Here is a 27,202-nt window from a genome sequence, read left to right on the forward strand (position 1 = left end):
GAGTGGATGTATCTACAAGCATATCCAAATTTTCACAGTTTAATAGCGAAAATTTCCTGCAGTGCCCATGCTAGCCAGTAGATTTTAATTCAAGTCATCCAACTTGCAACTCTTGAGCCTCTAAATAGAACTGCGTGGGAGAGTGTATCATGCCCAACGTCATTCAGTGAGCATTAAAGTACTCAAAACAGTAGGTGAGCCTTTAAAGATCCAAAAGGTCTATAAAAGCAGGCTGATCCTCCAAACGCAGAGCGATATGCACGGTATTGATAAGGCTTGAAAGCACCCCTTGTATATTAGAGTTCACTGAAAGACTGTAGTGACCCGACAGCCTCTCCCGATCACAGAATCAAAATCTGAAATTACAATAGGGGCTGTTTGGCTCACAGTCTTAAAAAGGGTGAGATATACACTGTCCTGAATTGCACAGCTTAGTAACTCTATAGACCAGTGGTCCTCAAACTGCAGCCACCGACACCAACAGTGGGCACTATTCCCGCCACCGACACCAACGATGGGGCACTATTCCACCCACTGGCACAAACTACTTCTCCCTCTTATACCAAAGAATGGGCACTGTTTACTCCCACTGGGCACAGTGGGGCCCCCCATAAAGTCTGAAAGACAGTAAAATGGCCATTTCTTCAGAAAATTTGGAGACCCCCTGCTATAGACCAAAATATCTAATAGATGGGCACAAATTACAGGTTAGCCCATCAATTTTCCAGTCCAGTGGTGTCAAAATACCTCATTCACTGCAGATTCAGACAGCTGCTGTGCAGAGGCTGGCTCAAGGAGTGTTACTGAAGTCTTGATTTAAGTTACAGATGGGAAGAAAAAAATAAAAAGGATAATTGAGCTAATGGAAAAGCATCCAACTTTCTGAGACGCTAGTAAAAAAAAAAAAAACAGAGGCATGAGGGTAGGGTGATAAAAGGGCTGGCTTTTAACTTCTGTTTGCCAGTGTCCAAACCTCGGTTAGGCAGCAGAAAAAAACCCAACTGCTTTAGATTTCCAAACATTTCTGTCTCCCTCAACAGAGCATCAAGAGAAACAACCTTTATTTGAGTAGTCTGGAAAAGATGCAATAATGGCAAAGCCACCTGAAATGATAAAAACATAAAAACTTACCCAAAGAGGTAACAAAGTGTTCATGCGCATTCAAGGTTTTCATGCAGCGCTTGTTCTTATAGTCCCAAATACGTAGGGTTTTATCATCAGCACAGCTCAGTATAAATTTTCCACCTGGGTGAAACAGGATGCCACGTACCCAGTTATCATGGCCAACCTATGAAGCAATGGTAATTTTTTTTAACACAAGTTTTATTTAGAAATATTTTAAATATTTTCTGTTTCATTGATTTTTATTAAGGTTTTGCAAATCAAACATGAACAAGATAAAGTATCACACAAGGCAAATACCAGATGAAAGACTTAAGCCATAAGTGGGAACTCCATACACATGGAACATATGAAAGAAGTGTACATGAGGAGCAGGCAGCCGAGTCCACAGCATAGCTGTGAGCAATAAACCACCCCCTCTAGGGGAGCAGACCAGGGCTGGGAGCCATTGGGCACCAATATGGCGATCCCCACTCCCACACCCCGGTGGGCTCGTGTCGCCCCTCCCCCCCCGACCTCAATCACCACAAGGCCGTAGGGTGGAGAGATGAGTGCCACAGTTTAAACCACCTGAGGGTCCCTGACCGCCAGCCCCAAAATGGCTATGGTACAATAATCATGACAGATAAAAAGAAGTCAGAAAAGTAAAGGAGCAGAGAACAGCATAGCAGAACAGAAAAGAAAGGGAAAGAAAAGAGAAGAGAAATCCAGGAGCAAGCCCCCCCATGTAGGCAGAGTCACGCCCAGAGGGCTCAGGCCCAGCTGGGCTACAATGAAGCAGACCGATACTGGATCCAGGGTTCCCAAATGTTGTCAAATTGAGCCTGCCGGTCAGAAAGAGTAGCAGACAGGCGTTCGTTAACCATAATCCAATTGAGCTTGTGTTTTACAAGCTCGAACGGAATGGTCAAAGACCTCCATGATCGAGCCTCCGCCAATCTAGCAGCCGTGAAGATAAACCCCACCCCACAAGTTTCCTGGCCCTGCGTGGGACCTTCACGGTAGAATGCCCAAGTAAGCCCTGTTCGGGGGACTTGGGTAGATTGACTTGTGTTAATGTATAAATAAAATTGTAAACCCGGATCCAGAACCTCTTGACCTTAGGGCAGGCCCACCATGTATGCAACATTGTACCCTGCATGCCACATCCCCAAAAGCAAGCGACCAGGGCCCCCTGAACGTAAGCTGCCACTCTTGTCGGTACCATATACCATCTCATCAATACCTTGTAGTTGGCCTCAATCAGAGAAGTATTTATAAATGATTTGGAAGCGCCCTGGGCCATTTGAAGCCATTCCTCAAGATCATGTTCAGATTGGAGGTCTTGTTCCCACTTCTGCATGTAAAACAACTTGGTAGGAGAGGAAGTGAGGATGCAATAGATTTCAGAGATGTGCCCCGTGTGCTTGTCATAAGATCTACATAAATATTTCATGGGGGTAGAAGTAGCAAGATCTGAAAGGGACTGTAGAGACTGTAGAAAGTGGGCAATTTGTACATAACTATAGAATTTGGAATTGGGGAGACCATATTTTTCTTGCAGGTAAGCTTTAGGAATAATACCCCTATTGTCCCAGCAAATCAGCAAAACGAATAAGTCCCTTATTAGTCCATCATGCAAAATTAAGGGGTTGGAGACCAGGGGTGAAAGCAGGGTTGCTCGCTAGCGGAGCCAGAGGGGCGTGTGGTGACTTGAAGCCTTGGGCTTTTGATAATCTATCCCAGAGACTTAGGGAGAAGGAAGTGGTGGGACACATGATGGCCGGCCTGTCCCTTTGCCTTAACCACATCAAATAACTAATAGGTGCAGACTGAGCCAGTGAGGACTCAATGTGCATCCATGTTATTTTAAATATTTTAACACAATAGACCAAACAGGTGGTCAGGATAATACATCTTATCAGCATATATTGTATTCACATTTTACTATGTTGCATTATCCAAATGCATATTATAAAAGATTAAAAAAACCAAAGTCCAGGAAAATTAAAAAAAAAAAGTAATTTTTAACAAATCACTGAACTGTGGAACTAAAAAGAAAAAACAAAAAAAAAAGTTCCAAAATAGAACTGAAGACATTTATAGGGGCTGCATGTTTCTGATCAACAGCTGTACATAAAGGGCTACATAAATCAGTTTTATAACAAGCAGTGTCAGAAGAATACATAACCCACCTACACAGAGGGGAGGGTGCTGTGTTCGTCAATGAACATCAGAGAAAATAATTTTACGGTAAGACAAAAATCCAGTTTTCCCTTTCGGTCATTGACACACACAGCTTCATATCTTCATTTGACAGATGGGACGTCCCAAATTAGTATCAGCATGAGGGGTGGGAAAAACACACAGCAAACAAAATTCACAAAAATAGGCTAAACTTAGCCAACCAGGTAAACTAGGAGCTCAGCCAGGAACAGCTCAGCCAGGAACAAACTGGAGCTCACCTTACCAGAAAAAACACCCTCAAGAGGCAGAAGTCTCTGCCACAGCAGCCTGCAAAACTTTGCGGCCAAAGGCAGCCTCTGCAGATGCAAAAATATCCACCTTGTAGAACTAGGTGAATGTGTGTGCAGACGCCTAGGTGGTCGCTTTGCAAACCTGGACCACTGATGCCTGATGATGGAAGGCCCAGGAGGCACTAAGCGCCCTTGTGGAATGCGCCTTAACAGAGAAAGGAGGAACCTGACCCTTAATTAAATAGGCCAGCACCACTATTTGCCTGCTCAAAAGGCGGTCTTTGGAGAACTGACAGTACCAGGTTAAGATTCCACGGAGGCACTAGGAAGCGTACTGGAGGGGCCAAATGGCAAACTCCCTGCATGAAGGTGTGAGCCAAAGAATTAGTTGCCAATGGTCTTTGCCAAAGCAGAAATCTAGCCCTTAATGGTGACCAAAGCCAAACGCTGATCTACACCTTTTTTGTAGAAACACCAGCAGACACGATACTGAAAAGGAGACTCACACCAAATAATATATGATTTCCAAACTTGATGGTAAATTTTCAGAGAAGTTGATTCCGACTAACCTCTATCCTGCAGTACCTGGCTTTCAATAGCCAGGCCGTTAAAGCCAGCAACCGTAAAGCAGGATGGAAGATCAGCCATTGAGACAGAAGATCTTCTCTGAAGGAAGCCTGGATGGACTGATGCATTTTTTCAACCTCACAAACTATGTAACTATGCAAGAATCCACCACTGGTGACACTGTCAGTTTCTTCAAAAGAAGAGCTCCTAGCGTAACGCTTCGGTATCCCAGCCATGCGTTTCAGGGACCCCCACTGACAATCTCATCAAAATAGGCAGGGAAGGGAAACACTAGTCACTCTGGATGGCCTGCGGGTGCCAAATTGCGCCGGAGCAGCCGACGCAGCACCTGCTGAGTCCTCCATTTTTAAAGTTTCTCGCACTGACACAATCAGTGCCTCTACAAGCACTTTTTCTTACGCAGAGGTGGTGGAGGAGGAATCATCCTCATCATCAGAGCACTGGAAGTGCGTGGATGCGGAACCCATGAGGTGGCTTGCGCCCAAGGTGGCTAAATTAGCCTCAGAGTCGCAGGAGGCAGAGGAAACAAGCGAAAGTGGAGGGCACTTTTTGCCAGGTCTTTTCTGTAGGACCATTTCCACTTTAGACACTAACGATTGCAGGACTGCAGTCATGGCCGCCATAACAAAGTGGGACACCTAGGACCCCCCCCCCCTACCCAAGAGTGGGTCCGGTGGGGAGATATGTTCTGCAGGCTTCATGATACCCTGGTGCAACAGTGAAAGGAAAGAATCACAGTACAAGTAGACAATATAGGCTGTGAAAAACAACCCCAGCAGCACTGATACCCATGAAACTACAAGTCTCAGGACCACTGCAATAGGAGAACAGGCAGGGAGATACCGCCCAGGACTCACCACTAACGTGTCTCAGCAGAGCAGGGAGAGAAGGGGAATGAACGCCAACAGCTTGCAGCTCGCCGATCCGAAGGAAGAGGAAACAGCCGTGCTGTCAGAGGCCGCTCAACCCGGCTACAAGAAAACGGCTGCTGCTCTACGATAGAAGAACCACCAAAAACATGGCCGCATAAAAAATTAAGATCCTAGAGCAGGAAGTGGGAGTATGCCACCTGGGACTGCCCTATAGGAGTAGCTAAGCTTTAACCCTTTTTCGCCTAGTGTCCTACTCCTAGGAAGAGGAGCATAACCCATCTGTCAAATGAAGATATGAAGCCGTGTCTGTCAATGAACGAAAGAGAAATCTACTTTGAATTTTATTACAAAAAAAGAAAAAAAAATTACACAACCCAACTTTTTTGTAAAATATAAAGATGTCATGCCCAGTAAATAGATACCAAACATGTTGCGCTTTAAAATTGTGCATGCTTTCACAACAGCGACAAACAATGTAAATGTTACTATCCATAGGTGACACTTTAAAAGCCTTTACAGGTTACCACTTTAGATGTACAGAGGAGGTCTAGTGCTAGAATTAGTCTATATTCCAAAGTTCTGACAGACATGTTTGCCTTTGCATGCTAACATGGAGGCACTTTAAACATTTTTTTTTTTAAATGATTTGTTTTTTTAAATCACTTATTGCTGTCACAAGGATAGTAAACAAACGCGTTGGCTCATTGGGACCTTCAAACCGAATATCATCAAAGACTTCTTGCGTCAACATCAGCTTGAAGTATGTATTGTTCCCTCATTAGTGATATATTTCTGTGCTGTTGTTTTTAATATATTGGTGAATATAAGATGGATTTTTTCTTTCCTTGTATCCCTCATCTATACACAAAATTCTTGTATACTTACCAATAAACTGATTTATTTTTAAGTGTTTGTATCCTGGTCTTCCTTCTCCCAATTGGCCTAAAAAACCCTACTTTCTCTGTATTTTGGTTTTGCACATATTCTGGGGCATGGGCCAACCTCCACGGTTATTTGTTCGATAGTAAACATGCTTGTGACATCAATAAGTACATAACAGGTACTTTTTATGGAAGGATCTGGGGTCAATAAGACCTCAAATCCCTCCTTTGCACTTGAAAGCAAAACTCCAAATCTGCATTTTTGAATACTTTAGATTTTCAAAAAATGGCGCCATTAAAATGTCTGTAAACCGGAAGTGATGTCATGTCATCGCTTCCAGGTTACCAAAGCGGAGATCGTCCTGTCTGCCTGCTTGTAATAGTAACTGAGTGGCTAGTTCGCCTTTCCAGCTGCGATTACAAAAGAACCAACCATTGCAGGCATCACCCCTATACAACCACTTGAAGTCAAATGACGTACCAGGTACGTGAAGTGTTGGCAAGTGGGTAAAAAAGGGATCCTAAAGGAGTTGTAAAGGCAGAAAGTATTTTTTTTTTTATCTGAACGCATTCTATGCAAAAAGATAAAAAAAAAAAAAACCTTGCGTGTGCAGCAGCCCCCCTCATACTTGCCTGAGCCTATCTTTATTCAGCGATGTTGTAGGAGTGTCTCAGCTGCCCAGAACTCCTCCTGATTGGCTAAGACAGTGACACGCGATTGGCTCCCGTTGCTGTCAAAGTGAGTCAGCCAATCAGAAAAGAGGGGGCGGGGTCACGGCTCCGTCTCTGAATTGAAACAGAGCTGTGACTCGGCTCGGGTGCCCCCACAGAAGACTGCTTGCACGCAACAGGAGTGAGGGGCCAGGAGCACAGAAGAGGGACTTGAGAAGAGGAGAATTCGGGCCACTCTGTGCAAAACCAACTGCACAGAACAAGTATAACATGTTTCCCCCCCCCCCCCTAAAAAAAGACTTTACAATCACTTTAGGATTTTGACCAATATATTAGCCATTAGGCTATCCTCCTTAGTAAATATGGATCAAACTGGGTTCAATCCATTTTTTAAAGGGCCCAGATCCTTCTCCACAGGCAGTCCTCCAAATGTACCACATATTCAAGCTTAAAGTGTTACTAAACCCAGGACCCTGCATTCACTATATCTGGTCCCCCCCCAGTACATAAAACATGGTAATGCAATTATTTTAACTGCTAAAAGTGGATTTTTGACTTACCGTAAAATCCTTTTCTCTTAGGTTCATTGACGGACGCAGTCCTCTGATGAATATCGGTAGGGTAATACCGCCCCCTACAGGAGTAGGACACTAGGCAGAAAGAATTTCTGGCTACGCCTATGGGTAGTCCCTGGGGGTATACCCTCTCTCTCAGCATAGGATGTCAGTTTTGTATCAAAGCAGTGTCAGAGAAAAGCACACCAACCCACTCAAAAAATTAGAGGGGTGGGTACTGCGGCCATCAATGAACCTAGAAAAAAAGGATTTTACGGTTAAGTCAAATATCCAGTTCTCTGTCGTTCATTGACAGATACAGTCCTCTAAAGCATATCAGTAGGGCCGCCCCAAAGCACTACCAAAATGAGGGGTGGGAACAGCAGAACAAAGAAAAAACAGTCCCCAAGGCCAACATGGCCAACCAGGCAACACAGGACCCAGATGGTCCACCTGAAAATAAACAGAACAACCACCTCAAGGAAGGTCAAAGGGCCCCCTAAACCTTGTGGCCAAAGAAGGCATCCGCAGATGCCATCACATCCACCATATAAAATTTGGTAAAGGTGTGAACAGGCGACAAAGTTGCCACCTTGCACACCTGAAGCACAGACGCCTGATGGCGAAAGGCCCAGGAAGCACTAAGCGCCCGAGTAGAGTGCGCCTTGACAGGGAAAGGTGGAAGCTGACCCTTAATGGAATAAGCCTGCACCACTGTGTCTGATCCATCTGAAAATAGTCACAGCAGACGCAGGCAGCCCTTTCTTCGGGCCATCCGTGAGCACAAAGAACGAGTCAGACTGGCGAAAAGACTCTGTAGACGCCAAATACGCCCTGATCGCCCGATCATCATCCAGGGTATGAAAGCAAACTCCTTAGGATGTTTAGGCTTAGAGCACAAGGAAGGTAACACGATGTCCTCATTCAGGTGAAAACTGGAAACCAACTTCGGCATGAAAAGACGGATCCAGTCGAAGTACCACCTTGTCCTTGTGAACCACCAGATAGGGAGAACGTCAGGACAGCGCCGCCAGTTCTGACACCCTGCACGCAGAAGTGATAGCCACCAAGAGGGCCACCTTCTGAGACCAGGTAAGCAGGGGGACCTCCAGAATATTCTCAAAGGGAGGCCTCTGGAGAACAGAGAGCCCCAAATTAAGATCCCATGACGGTAGCGGAGGTCGCACCGGAGGTACCAAATGTCGCACCCCCTGGATGAAACTACGCACCAGGGAAAGGGCGGCCAATGGCCTCTGGAAGAAAATAGCCAAGGCCGAGACCTGACCCTTGATAGTACTCAAGGCCAACTTTTGTTCAACTCCACGTTGAAGGAAAGCCAACATCCGAGCCACCGAATACGACAGAGGGTGGGTCCCAAGGGACTCACACCACGCAATGTACGACTCCCACGTACGATGATAAATCTTCCTGGAAGTCACCTTCCTCGCTTTTAGCAGAGTCGGTATCACTGAAGCAGATAAACCCCTGTCCTTCAGCACCTGCCTTTCAACAGCCAGGCCCTCAAAGCCAGCGACTAAAGGATGGAAGATTGGCCCCTGAGAGAGCAGATCCTCCCTGAGAGGAAGTCTCCACGGGGCATCTGCAACAAGCCTGACCAGGTCGGCGTACCAAGCGCGATGAGGCCAGTCCGGAGCCACACGAATGACCAGAATCCCTTCCACCTCTATCCTGCGAAGAAGTCTTGGCAGCAAATTGAGAGGAGGAAAGGCATACATCAGCCGGTACTGGCCCCAGGGGGCCACCAGCGCGCCTGCCAGAGGGCCCCAGGTGGCCACAAACCTCTGTACCTTCCTGTTGATTGTGCCTTCACTGGAGTGCCCCAGTGAAGGCACAACTGGTGGAACTTCTCCGGATGCAGGAACCACTCCCTTGCATCCAAGGCCTGGCGGCTGAGGTAATCCGCCTGCCACACGGTCAAGAACCGGCAAAGGCGCCCCCCCAGCCCAGTCATACGCGAGGGCTCACCTTCTGTTTCCCAGACCAAGGACGCTTGGAAGTACCCGAGGAAGCCTTGAAGGGCTTAGCCTTATCAGCTGCCCCTGAGGGGGGAGAATACTTTCTGTGAGCCGAAAAGGACAGACCCCCCCCCCACAGCGAGAGTCCCTACGCCCTGGGAGCCTGCGGGAGAAAGGTACTCTTACCCCCTGTAACACCTTTAATAATGTCGTCCAGGGTAGCCCCAAACAGACGGTCCCCCTGAAAGGGGACTTCCATCAAGGCCTTCTTAGAAGCCTGATCCGCAGGCCAACACTTCAGCCAGAGCAAACGCCTCATGACCACTGCCGAAAACGACAGACGACCCAAAAAGGAAGCAATGTTGAGTGCAGCATCGCAGGCATACAGCAGCGCCTTTAACATCTGGTCCAACAGTTCCCCAAATTCAGGAGGGACAGGCTGGCCCTCCACGTCATGGCGTAGCAGCTTCGCCCATTCAGTCACCGTTTGGGTGACAAGGGCCGTAGCAAAGGCAGGCAGTAGCTCAGTCATCGCCATAGCGTACATGTTGCAGGCCACAGCCTCCGCCTTCCTATCCTATGGGTCCTTAAAGGATGGGGAATCTTCCACTGGAATCACGTTAGCCTTGTTAAGTCTGGAGACCGGGGGGGGGGATTCACCTTAGGTGGCACCGACCAGTTCTTCACCAGAGACTCCTCAAAAGGGAAGCGCCTGGTAAACCGCCTAGACACCCCGGGAGAACGTGTGCGCCGTTCCCATTCTTTGACGAGCAGGCCAGCAAAATAAGTGGGGAAGGGAAAAGACTTTTCCACCCTCGGAGGCTTATGGGTGCCGAAGGCAACCTGCGCCCCAGGAGCGACGACAGCCGCATCCTCCAATTTTAGGGTTTCGCACACCGAAACAACCAGTGTGACCACCCGCGCCTTATCCTGCGCAGCAGAAGAGGCAGAAAGCTCATCCTCACTATCAGAGGAGGCGCGGGGTACCTGACCTGGCCGGGGTACCCGCATCTGCGGTGGCTGGGTCAGACTCAGAGTCCGAGACATCAGAGGCGGCAGGGGTTGGAGGGGGGTCGTTTCTGCGCACCCCGCCCTCTAAAGGCCAACTCCACCCAGGACACAAAAGCTTCCAGGACCGCTGAATTGCATTAGTGGGCAGTTGCGAACCGGAGGGCCCTGCAGCCTCCGTAATGGGAGGAGGTGGGGACACATGGTCTGAGGGGTCCATGTTGCACTAATAGGACCCGCCAGCAAACTAAGAAAAATGACAGAATTTTTTTTTTTAGTGTATGAAAAGGGAACGTCCCCACAGCGCCCCCCCGGAGGTCAGGCCCACACTACGGACCCCCCGCAGAGAGAGAGAGAATAAGCCCCCAGCAACACTCACTGTCCTTGGAATGCCGCAAACTTCCAGAAGGTCTGCACATGTCAGCGGTGACTCATGACAGGAAACCTGAGCCAGAAGCTTCCTGGGCTGAAGAGAGGGGCTCCTCCCCCCCAAAAAAATGCCTCCAGGCACACCCACAGGCCTTCCCAGCAAAAAAAAAAAAATACACCGCAAAATGGACAAAACCCCCCAAGATGGCCGCTGCCACAAATGCAGACAAGGCTACGACAAAATGGCGGCCCCACGCGGCAACAGGACCCCCCCATACTACACCATCCAGCCCTGGGGGGCCGATTAAGGACCCCCATTGACCGAGCGCCGCACCCCCCCCCCAAGCCCCCCATGCGGCCTGCACACCAGGCCCGAACAGTCCCTCACGTAGTGGGGCGTTCACAACAGGACAGAGGGAACCTTGGAGCGTGAGGGTCCAACCATCCCAGAGAGAGGGCACGTGTCCACACCAAAATCTGCCAGGGAGGGGGGGGGACGTTAACTCACCATACCGGGAACACAGGCGGGCGCCCTCTCACGACAGGACCCAATGCCACCAGAGTAGGGACTATGTTGCGGCCAACTCAGTGCAGAGCTAAGACCTGCACGCGCTTGCTGGTCAGACTGGGGTGACCGCTGGATATGGGGGTCCACTGTCGCCCAGCCTGGCATAACTGCTAGAAGATCTCACAGGAAAAACGACTTTTTTTTCCCTCCAGGACTAGCTAAAAAAAAAAAAAAAAAAAAATCTACATAAAAAAATTACTTCTATGCCAGGACCAAAGATCCCAGCAAGGAACTAGGTCCTTACTCCTGACTAGGCAGATTAAAATTGACATCTTATGTAGGAAGAGAGAGGGTATACTCCCAGGGACAGCCCATAGGCGTAGCCAGAAATTCTTTCTGCCTAGTGTCCTACTCCTGTAGGGGGCAGTATTATCCTACTGATATGCATCAGAGGACTGCATCCGTCAATGAATAATAAATACCTTTTTTCATCAGTAGTATATAGCAGTCTTGTGACTTCTATTAATGTCTGGTTAAAGTTTGTAGGAGGAGTTTTCATTCTCCATGGATTGTCCTATGAAGCTGCAGGACCCCTGGCCCTCGGTCTAGACAGTGCTGATTGGCCCTGTGCTGATCGCATGCACCCTCCCAAGAAAAAAAAAAAAACTCAAGCAATACACACCAAACTGAGCATATGCAGAGTGACGCCAAAGGGTCTGTTCAATCAGGAGATGGATTGGGGACAGTGGAAGGGTAGGATCAGAGGATAACAGGATCAAACAGCCTTTTTACACAATGCACAGGATTAACCCCTTAGGTTTCACAGTGAGTATAACCAGCATGCTTTACTGCATATACAGACTGATTTACGGTTGTGGGTTTAGCAACACTTTAAGGGATAAGTTCACCTTTTGGAACATGTTACACCTTTCACCTGCATATAGGGTGGAACATGTAACACGTTCCAGCAGCAGCTGCAGCCCCCCCCCCCCAGCCCCTCCCTGTGACAGAATCAATTTAAAGTTTCCTGTGAATGCAAGAACTAAAACTACCGTCAGCCATTGCAGCTGATGGCTTGTAGTCCTGAATGGGCTGCGGGGTTGCCGATGACTGGCCTCATAGTTCATTCACAAACCTTGCAGCTTGTAAAAACAATCAGCCCATATGAAGGTGAAAGCTCCAGAGCTTATCTGGAGGAATCTGGCATTGCACCCCTGATCCATTGATCACGACTGCAATGCTTTCAAGGCTCCTTAGGGAAAAGATAAAAGCCCCCTTTTTTTCCTGCAAAAATGTGCATTTACCGTAGTTTGTTCCCCCAAAAAGATGAACTTAAACTTTAAAGGTGTACTGGACTAAAGTGAATATCCTCCCTTTAGATTGGGCACGTGAGGTATATGATCTTAATCTCCCTCTTCATTGGGTCCTGCAGATACAATATCTGGGTTTAAAGATTTCAGCTAATGTGCCAGATCGCATTCCCAATAATTCACAACATTGATTACCACCCCTAAACGTTATATAGTAGTCTGTAAACACCTACCATTAATCTTGATTGCCAAAATGAATTTCCTGAAAATGAAAAAAGGTTACCAGGGTTTCTATATTTTTTGAGATATGTCCCTGTGTGGGTGCTGGGGGAATTGGAACACTTCAGAACCTTGGTGGCAAGGTAGCTTGGCACTCAATGACCTTTAATATTGAGCTGTTCAGATCGTATCTGCACCTAGAGGATTGCTCTGGGATGACGGAGAAGCACTGTACCACTGTATTAAAAGTGAAAGTCCTGGGGTCCTATAAGGCCTTTAGTCAGTGCAACCTCGGTTTTTAAAATTCTACCAAACAATTAGGTCGTTTTTGTGTCCCTAAAGCTAACTTTAAATGCGTTTTTTACTGAAAAATATATATTTTTGACTTATCGTAAAATCCTTTTCTCTGAAGTTCAGTGACAGATGCAGCTCCATATTCTTAAACATTGGGTTATGCTGCATCTACAGGAGTAGGACACTAGGCAGGGGGAAAAAAAAAAAAAAAAAAAAAAAAAAAAAAAAACTTTACCACGCCTATGGGGCAGTCCCTGAAGGCATACACCCACTATTCCCTATCATTCATTGACAAACGCAGTTCCATATTCTTCTTAACCATTGGGACGTCCCAAAGCAGTATTTGCATGAGGGGTAGGAAAACAAACGCAGAAAAAGAACGTAATTCCCCAAAGGCTAAACTTAGCCAACCAGGTAACATGGAGCTCAATCAGGAACAACTAGAGCTCACCCAGAAACAAACCCTCAGAGAAAAAAAATTGCTCTTTTAAAACAGCAGCCTGCAAAACCTTGCGGCCAAAATAAGCATCCGAGGATGCCAACACATCTACTTTATATAAATTAGTGGCTGCCTTGCAAACTTGTATTACTGACGCTTGATGGGGAAAGGCCCAAGAGGCACTCCGTGCCCTAACAGAATGCATCTTCACAGGGAAACGTGGAACCTGACCCTTAAGTAAATACATCTGTACCACCGTCTACCTGATCCGTCTGGATATGGTCACAGCAGATGCAGCCAATCCCTTCCGAGGTCCTTCCGTGAGGACAAAAGGAGAGTGATTTTCTGAAAGACTCAGTAACTGTCAGGCAAACCCTAATTGCCCAAACCACAGCCAAAGAATGCAAGGCAATTTCCTTTGGATGCTTGGGCTTAGGACAGAGTGAAGGCAGCACAATGTCTTCATTCAATGGAAATCAGAAACCACCTTAGGAAGAAACTACTGATTAGGTCGAAGTTCCACTTTATCTCTGTGGACCAACAGAGAAGGAGAACAGCAGGACAGTGCCACCAATTCAGCCACTATGAGGGAAGAGGTAATAGCCACCAAAAAGGCTACCTTCTGTGACAGTGTAAGCAGGGGAGTCACCCTAAGTTTTCAAAGGGAGGTTTTTGAAGAACAGACAGTACCAAGTAAAGATCCCACGGAGGTAACGGGGACCGTATCGGAGGAGCCACATGACAAGCTCCCTGGATAAAAGTGCGAATCAAAGAACGCGTAGCTAAAAGGCGTTAAAAAAGCACCGCCAAAGCCGACACCTGGCCTTTAATAGTACCCAAGGCCTCTTTGGAGAAAAGCCAATATCCTAGCCCAGGGCTTGACAAATTTGTTTGGAATCTAGGAGCCAGCTAAAAAAGTTAGGAGCCAGTTTTTTTTTTTTTAACAACAAAGCTTTATTTTCAATGACGAAAATAACCAATCTTAAATTTAAACAGTGCAGCAAGGTTGGGGCGATAGGAGATCCAGTGACCAAGAATAACATATGCCACGTTAGGCCCCTTTCACACGGGCGCCTACGCTAAGCAGAATCCGCATGCTCAGTGGGGATCTCTCTGCTGATCCCCACTGAGCAGGCGGATGACAGGTCCTGTCCGCTCTGCAGACACAGCCCATTCTCCTCTATGGGGCAATCAGATGGAAACGGACCGTCTGTTTCCATCCAATCCGATTTACTGGACGGATGGTAAATAGAACCACCATCCGTCTGTTTTTGGTGGACAGGATCGGATGGCGGCGGCTTGCCACTCCATAGAGACTGAAGGGTCCGATCAGGTCCGCCTGAAAAACTGACAGGCGGACCTGATCAGAAAGCCAGTGTGAAAGGGGCCATCGGCTGTGTGGCATGGCAGGGCAGGGCGATTATGAAAAATAATATATATATTTTTTTTCCATAAAAGATTTATTGTGAATAAGGGATTTTAATGCAAAACAAAAGCAACACATTGCAAGGAGATTACAAAATTCAATTTTTAAAGTAAGGCTCCTTTCACACGGTCCGCATTCCGTTGCGGACCGTGCTCTGCTCAGCGGGGATCGATCCACCGATCCCCGCTGAGCCGGCGGATAGCTCCTTCTCCGCACACAGTGCGGAGAGGGAGGCGTCAGAGCCCCGCTGCTCTCTATGGGGAATCGGATGAGAGCGGACCGCCTGTCCGCTCTCATCTGATCCCATCCGATCCGATCCCCAGGACGGATGGAAAATAGGGTTTCCATCCGTCCGGATTTCATGGACAGGATCAGATGCGGATGGCAGTGAGTGTCAGCGGACATGTCACCGCTGACATCCGCTGCTCCATAGGGCTGAATGGGGCATCCGATCAGATCCGCCTAAAAAATAGACAGGCGGATCTGATCGGAACGCTCGTGTGAAAGAGCCCTAACACTCTTTTGCAGAAGTGCATAAATATGTAGAACACATTATACTTGAACTTCCAGGAGAGAGCGGTGTAAAATGGGATTTAAAAATAAAATCAAATAATACCCACACTCCCTGCACACTTACCTTTAAGCAAAGGGCGCCAGATGAAGACTGCAAAAACTTCCGTCTCTCCACCTCTTGTTAAGAAGGGCGGGCATTGAAAACAAGCAGTGGAAATTCCTTGCATTGCTAGTTACTGCTTGTTGTAATACTCCCGGCCAACACAAGAGGCCGCCCTTTCCCCATTGGCAGCATCTCAGTGAAGAAGGCCCAAAAGCCAGGGCCTCAATTTTCGGATGATGCGGTAGTTCGAGCGCAGAGCGACAGGACATCTCCTGCAGTGCACCCCAGGCGCCAGGTCGCTAATTCTAGTCGCAAATGCGACCTGGCGCCCAGGGATTGTCGAACCCTGTCCTAGCCACTAAAAAGGAGCGTGGATGCACCTTAATCGATTCACACCATGCAATGTACGATTTCCATGTATGATGATAAATCTTCCTGGAGGTAGATTTTCTAGCCTTCAACAGTGTAGGAATCACTACAGAAAGACCCCTATCCTTCAATACCTGGCTTTCAACAGCCACGCCGTTAAAGCCAGCGACTAAAGTAGGATGGACGATCGGCCCTTGAGACAACAGATCTTTCCTGAGAGGAAGTCTCCAAGGAGCATCGGCGACCAACCTTATCAGATCTGCATACCAAGACCGGCGAGGCCAGTCTGGGGCCACCAGAAGGACCAGAATCCCTTCCACCTCTATTCAACGCAGAAGTTCAGCGGAGGAAATGCATAGATCAGCCGATACGGACCCCAAGGAGCCACCAGTGGGGGTCTGTGGCGTCGGCCAGAGGATCCCGAGACCTGGCTACAAACCTCTGTACCTTCTAGTTGAGCCGAGAAACAGGTCTACATCGGGTGTCCCCCACCAGACACACAACAGGTGAAATGACTCAAGTAATCCGCCTGCCAGTTCGCCACTCCAATACATGCACGGCGGCGAGGGCTGGAACAAAATTTTCTGCCCATATTAAGATCTTGGCCACCTCCCGGGCCTCCAGGACACTCTTGGTGCCCCCTTGATGATTGACTTAAACCACGGCCGTTGCATTGTCAGATTGAATCCAAACTGGACAACCCTGCAGACGATTTGTCTAGTGACTCAAGCAAAGCTTTATCCAGAATATTGATCGGAAGTCTGGACTCTTTCAGAGTCCAGGTTCCCCAGACACCTCACTTTCCAAGTGCTATTCGAATCTGTCTGACGGTCAGGACCTGAATTCGAACTTGTAACCCGATCGGAGCAGCACATGGGCCCATTTTTCCTGGATCAAGAAGGTCCCTGGTTCCAGACAGAAAACAAAGACGTTCCCCCCCCCCCCCCCCACATACGGATGAGGCCGTCCCTTCATGCAGACGGAGATTTTTCTGCAGATCTGGAGGGGCCTATTCTCGGCTTACCCGACTAAAACTTCTTGGAACCCCCAGATTACCTAAATGGCTTAGGTCCTTTCTCCTGCGTACCGAAGGCACCAAGGGGCCGCCTGTGTGCTAAAAAAACAAGGGCCCGTCTATGACGCGGTGACTTGCCCTTAGCGGATAGAGGAAGAAGAGTACTCTTCCCACCTGTGAGTCCTTTGATCAGTTCATCCAAAAAAGATCCAAATAGGCGGTCCCCCGTAAAGGGGAGATCTGATGGAGCCTTTTTAGAAGCCTGGTCCACAGACCAGCTTTTTAGCCACACAATGCATGGTTACCATTATTGCGTTTAGAACTACTCCAATGACTTGCGACAATTTTGTCACAGTAGGCGGGAAAAGGGAGTATCTTTGCCACTTTTAGGGGATCTGTAGGCCCAGAGGGGACCAGCGCCCCCCCATGTTAAAATTTTCTGCACCATACAAATCAGTGCATCCACCAGCGCCCTTGCATGTGCAGTTTAAAAAAAAAAAAGGAGACATCCTCACCGCAGAGCACCCGAAGTGAGTGGTGCAGACCCAGCAGAGTCGCTATATGCCAAGCTCACCCTGAGAACATAAGCAAGGAAGGTCGCCGACCACAGTCCCACAAGGAGACGCCGGCTAAAGTTACACAAAAAAAACCCATTAGACCTAAAGGTCGCCCACCATAAAGGACATAGCCCCCTATAAAGGGGAAGAGGGGGCCTGCCGTGACGCAGACGCGTAGGAAGAGTAACCCCACACAACAATGCCCCCCGGTTCAAGGGGGGCGCCAGGCAGTCCATATGTCCACCCCCCTGAGGGGGAGGGGGTTGTGAGGGGTCGGATGGATTTTGCAGGGTAGTAGGTTTACAACATTTGAAGGCCTGAAAAAAACTTGCACTCTGCCCAATTTCTATCATTTTTGACATTGTGGGATCTACTTGGTTTCTGCCAGAGATCATCTTATCAGAATTCACTTCACCTGACTTGCAAAAGTAGATCCATCACTCATCTGAATGTTTGCACTGCACTCAATCACCTGAGGACTACAACCACAGTTTTTCGGGAGAGGGGTTAAGCCAATTTATAACTGAAGTTTCTTTGGCTATCTGAATACTGCCCATTAGGACTGGTGAAAGGGGTAGGCGCCACAACATCTCCTAGGACTCTCTTGGTAATCTCTTGTTCTTTGCCAGCAAAGCAATTACATTGCACTGGATGAAGTTGATAGCACCCACTTTGGTTAAATCAGCACAACCATTTAAGAAGGCCACCTTATTAAGTCAAGCCTGCCTATCTAAAACTGACATGATATGGAATTGCTGGCTTTCTAAAATCAATTAGAATCTATGAGCACACGATATGGTTTAGCTTTTCTGTTGGATCAGATAGGCTAAACCCAGCCATAGACTGTTCGAATTGTGGCTGGTTTAACAGGGAACAGCATATATTTGAAACATGTATGGGCAGGCTGATTGACCAACTTGGGTACAACCAGCATGTCAGATTCTTCATGCAATTATTATTGCCAGCGGCTATAACCCCTAGCAATATTCACTGTGTTCAGTTTGTCTATAATTATTCTTGATGTTAACTGGATCCTAACAGGCTAGAGGAAGATCCTCTATTATGGGTCAATTTGGACCAAATGTCCTTTTCTAGCTTTATTCCTCGGAGTCTATATTAACACTATTGCACCTGGCCTTTATGTCAACCCTGTGCCTCTTTTTGCACTAAAAAAAATGAAAACTAAATGATATTTAATAAAAACATAAAAACACACAAACCTATAAAACGAGGGTTTGTTTAAACCAGACCAGAGTGCAGGAAAGTGCATTTCACGCACATTTTTTCACACTACAGATGATCACACTGCCCTTGCGGTCTGAATGTGGGTGCCAATATATTGTTAACACCCCCACAAACAAATCTCAAATGAACTGCATTTATGGGCATCAAATTGCAACGTACTACAATAATATAAAAAATAAAATACTGCACCAAACCTTATAGTATTGCAAGTACTACTTTTTGCATGGTCTGGTGCATTCTACAGCCACAAAGAGTGGGAATCGCACATTAATGTGCAGGTTCAACCCATGTGTTCCTGTGCGATCCCGGTGTGAATCAGCACTAAATAGGTATCTAGTGAGCAAAACAATCATGACGAACTTGATGTGGACACAAAAATCTAAAACAAATATTTCAAAAGATCGGAACTGAACGGCTCACTTACACTTGCTATAAAACAAATCATAAAATATTACAAAAAGGTTTGTTAGACTTACAAGTGTCATTAGGCACATGCCAGTACTGATATCCCACATCTTAATGGTCTTATCTCTGGAACCGGACAGCAAAAAAGGCCCAGGCTTACCACTCTTCTTAGTCTGTGAGGAAACAAAGGTTAGGTATGAGATCATAAACATCAGAAAAGAGAAAAAAAAAAAAGACTACATACCAGTAGGTAAAAGACAATGTTTCAAGTAAAAAAACCTGAAATCTAGACACTTAAGCATCACTGTCACCAACAGAAGCAAACCACCCATTAACCAATTGCCTACAGGGCACTTTTACCCTCTTCATGCCCAGGCCAATTTTCAGCTTTCAGCGTGGTTGCACTATGAATGACAATTGCGCGATCATGCAACACTGTACTCGTATGAACTTTTTTCACACAAATAGAGCATTACTTTGGTGACATTTATTCACCACTGGGTTTATTTTTTGCCAAACGAAAAGAGGGGGAAAAAAAAAAAAAAAAACGGAATTTTATGTCTTACCGTAAAATCCTTTTCTCTGATGTTCATTGTCGGACACAGCTTCGTATCTTCATTGACCGTTGGGGTATGCTGCTTTTCTTAGGAGTAGGAGACTAGGCGGATAAGCATTAAAAAAAGCTTGAATACGTCCCCTGGGGTAGTCCCAGTGGGTATACTCCCACTTCCTGCTATAGGATCTCAGTTTAGTAACAAGCCTTTTTCGAAGAATACATAACCCAACTCCACAGAGGGGTGGGTGCTGTGACCGTAAATGATCAGAGAAAATTATTTTACGGCAAGACAAAAATAAATACAGTTCTTTCTTTCGACGGACACAGCCTCATATCTTCATTGACTGTTGGAACATCCCAAAGCAGTGTCATCATGAGGGGTGGGAAACCGCAAAAAAAAAAAAAAAAGAAAAAAAACAGACAGAATTCCCAAAAAGGGCTAAACATAGCCAACCAGGTAATCAAAGAGTCCAAACAGGAACAACTGAAGCTCACCTACCAGGAACCAGGAAAAAAGCACACCCTCAAGAGGCCGCAGCCTCTGCAACAGTGGCCTGAAAAACTTGGCAGCCAAATGCAGCATTCGCAGATTCCAGGACATGCACCTTGTAAAACTTTGCAAATGTGTGCACAGACGACCAGGTGGCTGCCTTGCAAACCTGGACCACTGACGCCTGATGAGGGAAGGTCCAGGAGGTACTAAGCCCGCTCGTATAATGCGCCTTAACAGGGAAAGGATAAACCTGACCCTTAATAGAATAGGCCTGCACCACCGTTTGCCTGATCCATCTGGAAATGGTCACAGCAGATGCAGCCTGCCCCTTAGGAGAACCAAAGAACCATCCATAAGGACAAATAAGGAATCAGATTTGCGAATCGACTCAGGAAATGTAAGGCAATCTCTTTTGGATGTTTTGGCTTAGGACACAGCAAAGGCAACACAATGTGCTCATTCAAGTGGAAACCCAAAACGACCTTGAACAACTGACAGGGACGGAGAACCACTTTGTCCCTGTGAACCACCAGGTAAGGTGACCGACAGGATAATGCAGCCAGTTCTGAAACCCTGTGTGCAGAAGTATTAGCCACCAAGAAGGCCACCTTCTGTGATCGAGTCAGTAGAGGAATCCCACAAATATTTTCAAATGGCGATTTTTGACGGACCGAAAGCACCAGATCCGGGGACCTTACCGGAGGAGCCAAATGGCGAATCCCCTGCATGAAGGTGTGCACCAAGGAATTTGTGGCTAACGGGCTTTGGAAAAAAAAAAAAAAATCGCCAACAATGAAATCTGGCCCTTGATGGTGCCAAGGGCCAAATGCTGATCTACACCACTTTGTAGAAACTCCAGCAGACGCAATACTGAAAAGGAACTGGGGGAAAACCCTCCAAGACTAACAGCAAGTAATGAACACCTTCCAAACTATGATAAATCTTCCGAGAAATAGATTTTCTAGTTTTTAACAGAGTAGGAACCACCAAATCTGACAATCCTCTATCCTTCAGTACCTGGCTTTCAATAGCCAGGCCGGTAAAGCCAGCAACTGTAAAGCAGGATGGAAGATCGGTCCTTTAGACAAAAGATTTTTTCCGAGAGGGAGCCGCCAAGGAGCATCGGCTACCAGTCATACGAGGCCTGCATACCAAGACCCTCTAGGCCATTCTGGAATCCCTTCTGCTTCGATTCTGCACAGAAGTCTTGGCAGAAGCTGTAACAGAAGAAAGGTATATGTAGAGGATACTGGCCAAGGGGCCACCAGAACGTCTGCGGCCTAGGTCAGCGGAGCCACCACAGCAAGGCACTCCTCATACTCTGGTTCAACTGGATCAGATTGTCCAGGGACCAAGGATTCTTGTCCCATTTGGCCAGAATCTCCCTTTGCAGAGGTCTGATGTGAACCTGAGCAAACTAAACCGCCTCGAAGGTGGAGACCATCAAACCCAGCACTTGCATGCAAGTCCTGAGAGATGGCAAGCAGTTGCTCAACAGAAGCCGAATCGCATGCTGCAATTTTTGCAGTTTCGCCTCTGAAAAACACCCGAGCCGAGGCTGAATCCAAAGTCAGACCCAGTAATCCAATCTGTTAGATTGAGTCAGAGCAGATTTCTGAAAATTCAGTATCCCGCCGAACTCTTGTAAAGTTCGCACAGTGATGTCCAAATCGTCATGTAGGACAGATCGAGACTCTGCTCACAGAAGGAGATGGTCCAGGTACCCCAATCCCCCTCTGAGCAAGGCAAGCACCGGGACCAACACTTTTGTGAACACCAGAGGAACTGAAGTGAGACCAAAGGGTAACGCCACAAATTGAAAGTGCTCCTCGCCCACGGTGAAGCGAAGAAAACGCTGATGCCCGACATAGATTGGGATATGAAGGTAAGAGTCCTTGATATAAATAGAGGCTAGAAAATCCCATTGATGAAGGGAAGCTTAACGGTGCGAATGGATTCCATTATGAATTTCTGAACCCACACAAAGCGGTTCAGGGTCTTGAGATCCAAGATTGGACGGACCTTGCCCTCCTTCCTGGGAACAGTAAAGAGGTTTGAGTAAAACCCCTGAAAACGTTCAGACTCCGGAACTTGTACAATTACCGGTGGGACTGTCCATTTCTTTAAGAGGCACTCCTCAAAGGGATACCTCCTAGCGAAAAGCTTAGGTATCCCAACCATGCATTTCGGGGAACCACACTGACTAGTGACAATTTTGTCGAAATAGGCGGGAAAGGGGAACACCTTAGTCGCCTTGAAAGGTCTGCGGGTACCAAATTGCATTGGCGCAGCCAACGCAGCATTAGCGGTGTCCTCCATTTTTAAAGTTGGCTGCACTGATACAATCAGTGCCTTCACAAGCGCTTTTTCTTGCGCAGATGTAGTGGAAGAGGACTCATTCTCACTGTCGGCGCACTCGAAGTGCGTGGACGCAGACCCCGTGGGGTGACTCGCGTCCACGGTGGCCAAATCTGCAGAATCTGAGGACACAGAGGAAGCAGGGGGAGGGTGCTTTTTACCATGTCACTATCCACTTGACACCAGGTGACTGCAGGACTGCCGTCATGGCTGCCAGGGCTGACAGACTCAGAGGGTCCTGCAGCCTTTGAGAGATGGGTCAGGTGGTGACACTTGCTCTGGGGGCTCCATGGTAACCTGGGGACCACCAGTAGTGTTTGCACAAAACAATTGGGAAAACGCTGTAAAAAAAAAAAAACACCACTGTACCGATGGGAGGAGAAAGTATATACAGCCCCAGGGACTCACCACCACTTTAGTAGGGAGAGAGAAAGCACCAAACTGCTTACTCCCCGCCGATCAGAGAGGAATAGGAAATGGCTGTACTGCCACTAGAGGCCTACAGGCTACAAGAAAATGGCCGCCCATAGACTTCAGTGGGAAACTACAAAAACATGCCCACCAGGCTACGCAAACATGGCCACCAAAGCTCCCATGCAGTCAGCCATAGGAAAATGGCAGTGCAATGCGGCTCACTGGACTCTAGGAACCCATCGGGTACCTCATCCAGCAAGGGGGGCCTAGCTAGGGATCCATTCCAGGGCAATATAGCACATAGTAACAGCAAATGGAGCCATCGCTACCACACACCCATCAGTACAGCCACCTCAGCCAGGGGGCTGCTGGGGGGGGTATCTAGCACAGGTGAACCCACTAATGAGGAGGGGTGTGCTATTAGGGTAGGAAGGGCACAGGAAGGATCGATCAACCAGTGAAATTTTCCAGGGGGGGGGGGGGGGGACGACACTACTCCCCACAACTTTGGAACCAGACAGACACCACTCCAGGCAGATCACCGCCCCATCTTGGAATGGGGGGTGCTGTGGGCCAGAGGTACACTGCGACTTAGGCCGCGACCCGGTCATGTGCGTCCTCGTGAGGCGTTTCACTCGCCGGTCAGTCCCCCTCCTCTGGGGCTATGTAGCGGCCAACCTAGCATGGAGCTGTGGTCTGCACACGCTTGCTGGCCAGACTGGGAAGACTGTAAGGACCTAGGGTATCCAGTGCGTCACCCAGTCTGGCAGTTGATTGTAATTCTCACTGGAACAGACTTGATTGTAGAAAGAAAAAACAAAAAGGAAAAAAGTATGTTTTAAAAAAGGAAAAAATGCTAGGACCAAAGATCCCAGCAAGGAGCTGGGTCCTTACTCCTGAATAGGCAGAAAAAACTGAGATTGCAGTGGAAAAGCGCCATTTGTGGTCAAAAGGAAGCAACCGCAGATGCCAAAACATCCATGTTAAAAAACGTCGAAAAAGTACGAACCAACGATCAAGTAGCCACCATGCACACCTGCTTCACTGACGCCTGATGACAGAAGGCCCAAGAAGCACTAAGTGCCGAGTAGAATGTGTCATTAAAGAGAAAGGGGGAGAACACGGCCCGTAAGCGAATAAGCCTGGCTCACCTTCTGTCTGATCCATCTGGAAAAGGCAGCAGAGGAAGGCTAAATCCCCTTCCGCGGCCCATCCGTAATCACAAAGTCTGACCCCCGAAGGGACTCGGTAGCTGCCAAATAGCTCCTCATGATCATCATCCAAAGTATAAAAAAGGCAAATACTCTGGGATGAGCCGGCCTGGGACACAAGGACGGCAGCACAATGTCCTCATTCAAATGGAAATCAGACAACCCTTGGAAGGAACGAAGGCTGTGGTCACAGGACCACCTTATCCCAGTGAACCACAATACAGAGAAAAAGAAAAACCCACCAAGAAAAAGCAGACAACTCCGACACCCTGCGAGCAGAGATGATAGCCACCGAATCAGCCACCTTTTGTGATAGCGTGAAGAAAAGGGATCTCCCATATGTTTTCAAAGGGAGATTTTGAAGAACCGACAGAACCGGGTTCAAATTGCATAGAGGAGAACTTACATTTGCATTGCAAATTGCACAGAGGAGAACTTACAGGTGGAGTAAAATGATGAAACCCCTGAAGGTATGTACGCCCCCATGAATGGGAAGCCAAATTAAAAAAAAAAAAGACTGCTGAGGCAATTTCCTTTTCACTGTGCTCAAGGCCACTTTCAGATTCAACCCTGTTGAAAGGCCAGAATGAGCCACCAAAAAGGAACGAGGATGGACTCAGCGAAACACACACTAGGAAATGTACGCCGCATTTCACATCCGATGATAAAGCTTTGGAGATGTAGATTTCCTTGCCTTAAACATGGTTGGAGTCACCGAGCTAGACAAGCCCCTTTTCTTTAAAACTTGGCTCTCACCAACCAGGCCGTCAAAGCTAGTGGCTGTAAAACAGGATGGAAAATCAACCCTTGAGACCACAGATCGTCCCTGAGAGGAAGCCTCCAGGGGACATTTGCAACCAATTGCACCAGGTCAGCGTACCAACACCGGCAAGACCAGTCCAGAGCCACCAGTATTACAGAAATCCCTTGGTCCTCGATCCTGCGTAGAAGTCGCGGAAGAAGCTGGAGCGAAGCAAGGAGCCACCAGAGCATCTGTGGTGTCTGCTACGAACCACGGCACCTTTCAGTGGAGCCGGGACACCTACAGAGCAACCGCGGGGGTGCCACACCGCAGACATATCTGATGAAACACGTCTGGATGAAGGGAACATTCCCTATGGTCCAACGCTTGAGGTAATCCGCCTGCAAATTTCCCACGCCGGAAAAGTGCACGAAGGAGAGGGCAATAGCAATCTGCCCACCGGAGAATGTTGAACACCTCCAGGGCTGCTAAAACATTCTTTGTGCTACCCTGGTGATTCACAAAGCCACGGCCATGGCATTGTCTGACTGAATGCGCACTGGGAGCCCCCCCCAGTCGCTCCGCCCAACGATCCAGGCAAAGCCTGATCGCTCAAAGTTTTACGACTAACAGGCAATCTAGACTCTTCCAATGTCCAACAGCCCTAGGTCAAGTTCAGCCCCAGACCCCCTCCCCACCCAGACAGGCTGGCATCTGCGGTGACCACTGTTCAGTACAAGGGGAGAAGGGACCTGACCTGTAGCAAGGTTGGGGAGCACAGCCACCAGACCAGAGAACTCTGTCGTCCGACTCGTACATATCACATTGTCCAGCGACTTGGGACGCTTGTCCCATTTGACCAGAATCTCCTTTTGAAGGAGTCTTGTGTAAAACTGTGCAGACAGAACAACCTTGAAGGTGTACACCATCAGGCCCAAACACTCGCAAACACGCCTGTAGGGACGCCACTTGTGGGCTAACAGTTGAATTGCAGAATGCAACTTTCCCAGAGGAAGGAACACTCTGGCTAGAGCTGAATCCAGAGTCAGCTCGAAATAATTCCAATCTCCCGGTCGGAACCAGGGCAGACTTCTGAAATACAGAAGCCACCCCATCTCCCACAAAGTCTGGAATGTAATTTCCACATCGGCCATCAGAGCCGACGGAGATTCTGCTCGCAAGAGGAGGTCGTCCAGGTATCCTAGCACAGCAACCCCCCCCCCTCCGCCCCCCGTTGACACCGCAACGCGAGGACCGGGGCCAACACTTTCATGAGGAACTGAGGAGCGGAGGCTAGACCAAAGGGTAATGCCACAGGCTGATCGTGCTCCTTCTCAGAGCGAAGCAGATGATACACTGAAGCTGGATGAAAATAGGAACGTGCAGGTAGGCATCCTTGACGTCTAAAGAAGCCAGGGGAGGGAACCCCCTTGATGCAGGGACACCACCACTGTCCTAAAGGACGTCATGAATTATTGCAAACACCTAAAAATGTTCCAACACTGGAACCAGGAGAATTACGCCATGGGACAACAAATCCTGCCCTGCCGACAATGGAGCTTACAGCAGAGCGGGGGGCAGGTGCACAATGGAAAGAAAGAAAGAACCTTTCCGAGGACAATAAAACGGAATTCCATCATGGAACCGGATGCAATCACCTCATGGACCCATTGGTCACTGACCCAGGGAGGTCCACAGCCCCGGAACCAGTAAAGACATCCCACTACCCCAGACATTGATGGGGCAAACCATCATGCCAAACGGGTCTTGTCAGCAGGTCTGGAGAAGCTTGCTCTCTGATTGCCAGACCAAAGCAGCTAGAAACCTCTCGAAGAGGCCTTGAAGGGCTTGGAATCTTTTTCTAAAGTCCCTGAGACAAAAAAGCTTCTCGTGGGCTAAAATTATCCAGGGTAGCCCTGAACAGGCGCTTGCCCTGAAAAGGCAATTCAGACAGATCCTTCTTGGAGGCGTGATCCGTAGACCAACACTTTAGACACAAAATACGCCTAAGCACCACTGGCGAGCCGAATAGCTTAGAGACTCACAGGAACCGTGACCCAAAGATGCATCACAGATGAACTTCACACTCTAGACCAACCGGTCTGCCAGTTCGCCATAGGCGGGGGGGGGGGGGGGGGGGTAACCGGTCGCCCCCATAGACAAAAGCACCGCCCACCTTGTCAGTATCGGAGACACCCGAATGGAGGCCAAAGCATGCCCCAATAAGGCATCAGCCACAGTGAACATGTAATGGGCCTTAGAGAGTCTGCCCGCCTGTCAGCATGAGTCCTAAAAGCTGGGGATTCTACCACCAGACACATGGTTGCTTTAGTCAACCTGGAAAATGGGGCACCCACCGCTGGCGGGAGCGTCCACTGCTGCAGAATAGACTCCGACTAGAAAAGGAGACAGTAATGAGTCTTGGGACCATCAACGGTCGTATTAGATATACCCAGCACTTCTAGATACAACTGTCAAAATAAGCTGGATAAGAGAAAACTATAACTGCATGGGATGTTTATGGGTG

The 27,202-nt window shown here is 48.0% G+C and overlaps 1 protein-coding gene across 1 annotated transcript in view; it reads right to left on the bottom strand.

Moving 5' to 3' along the window:
• PAFAH1B1 (platelet activating factor acetylhydrolase 1b regulatory subunit 1) overlaps positions 1 to 27,202 on the bottom strand; it is a 167,096-nt gene that overhangs the window by 13,852 nt on the left and 126,042 nt on the right. The window contains exons 8-9 of the mRNA XM_082246511.1: positions 18,973 to 19,074; positions 1,132 to 1,288 (exon numbers count right to left, since the gene is read on the bottom strand). Of these exons, the coding sequence (XP_082102637.1) occupies positions 1,132 to 1,288; positions 18,973 to 19,074 (259 nt within the window). The remainder of the gene's footprint in view (positions 1 to 1,131; positions 1,289 to 18,972; positions 19,075 to 27,202) is intronic.

Source organism: Pelophylax lessonae, assembly GCF_965119305.1.
Source record: "Pelophylax lessonae genome assembly, chromosome: 2".
Classification (NCBI taxonomy): domain Eukaryota; kingdom Metazoa; phylum Chordata; class Amphibia; order Anura; family Ranidae; genus Pelophylax; species Pelophylax lessonae.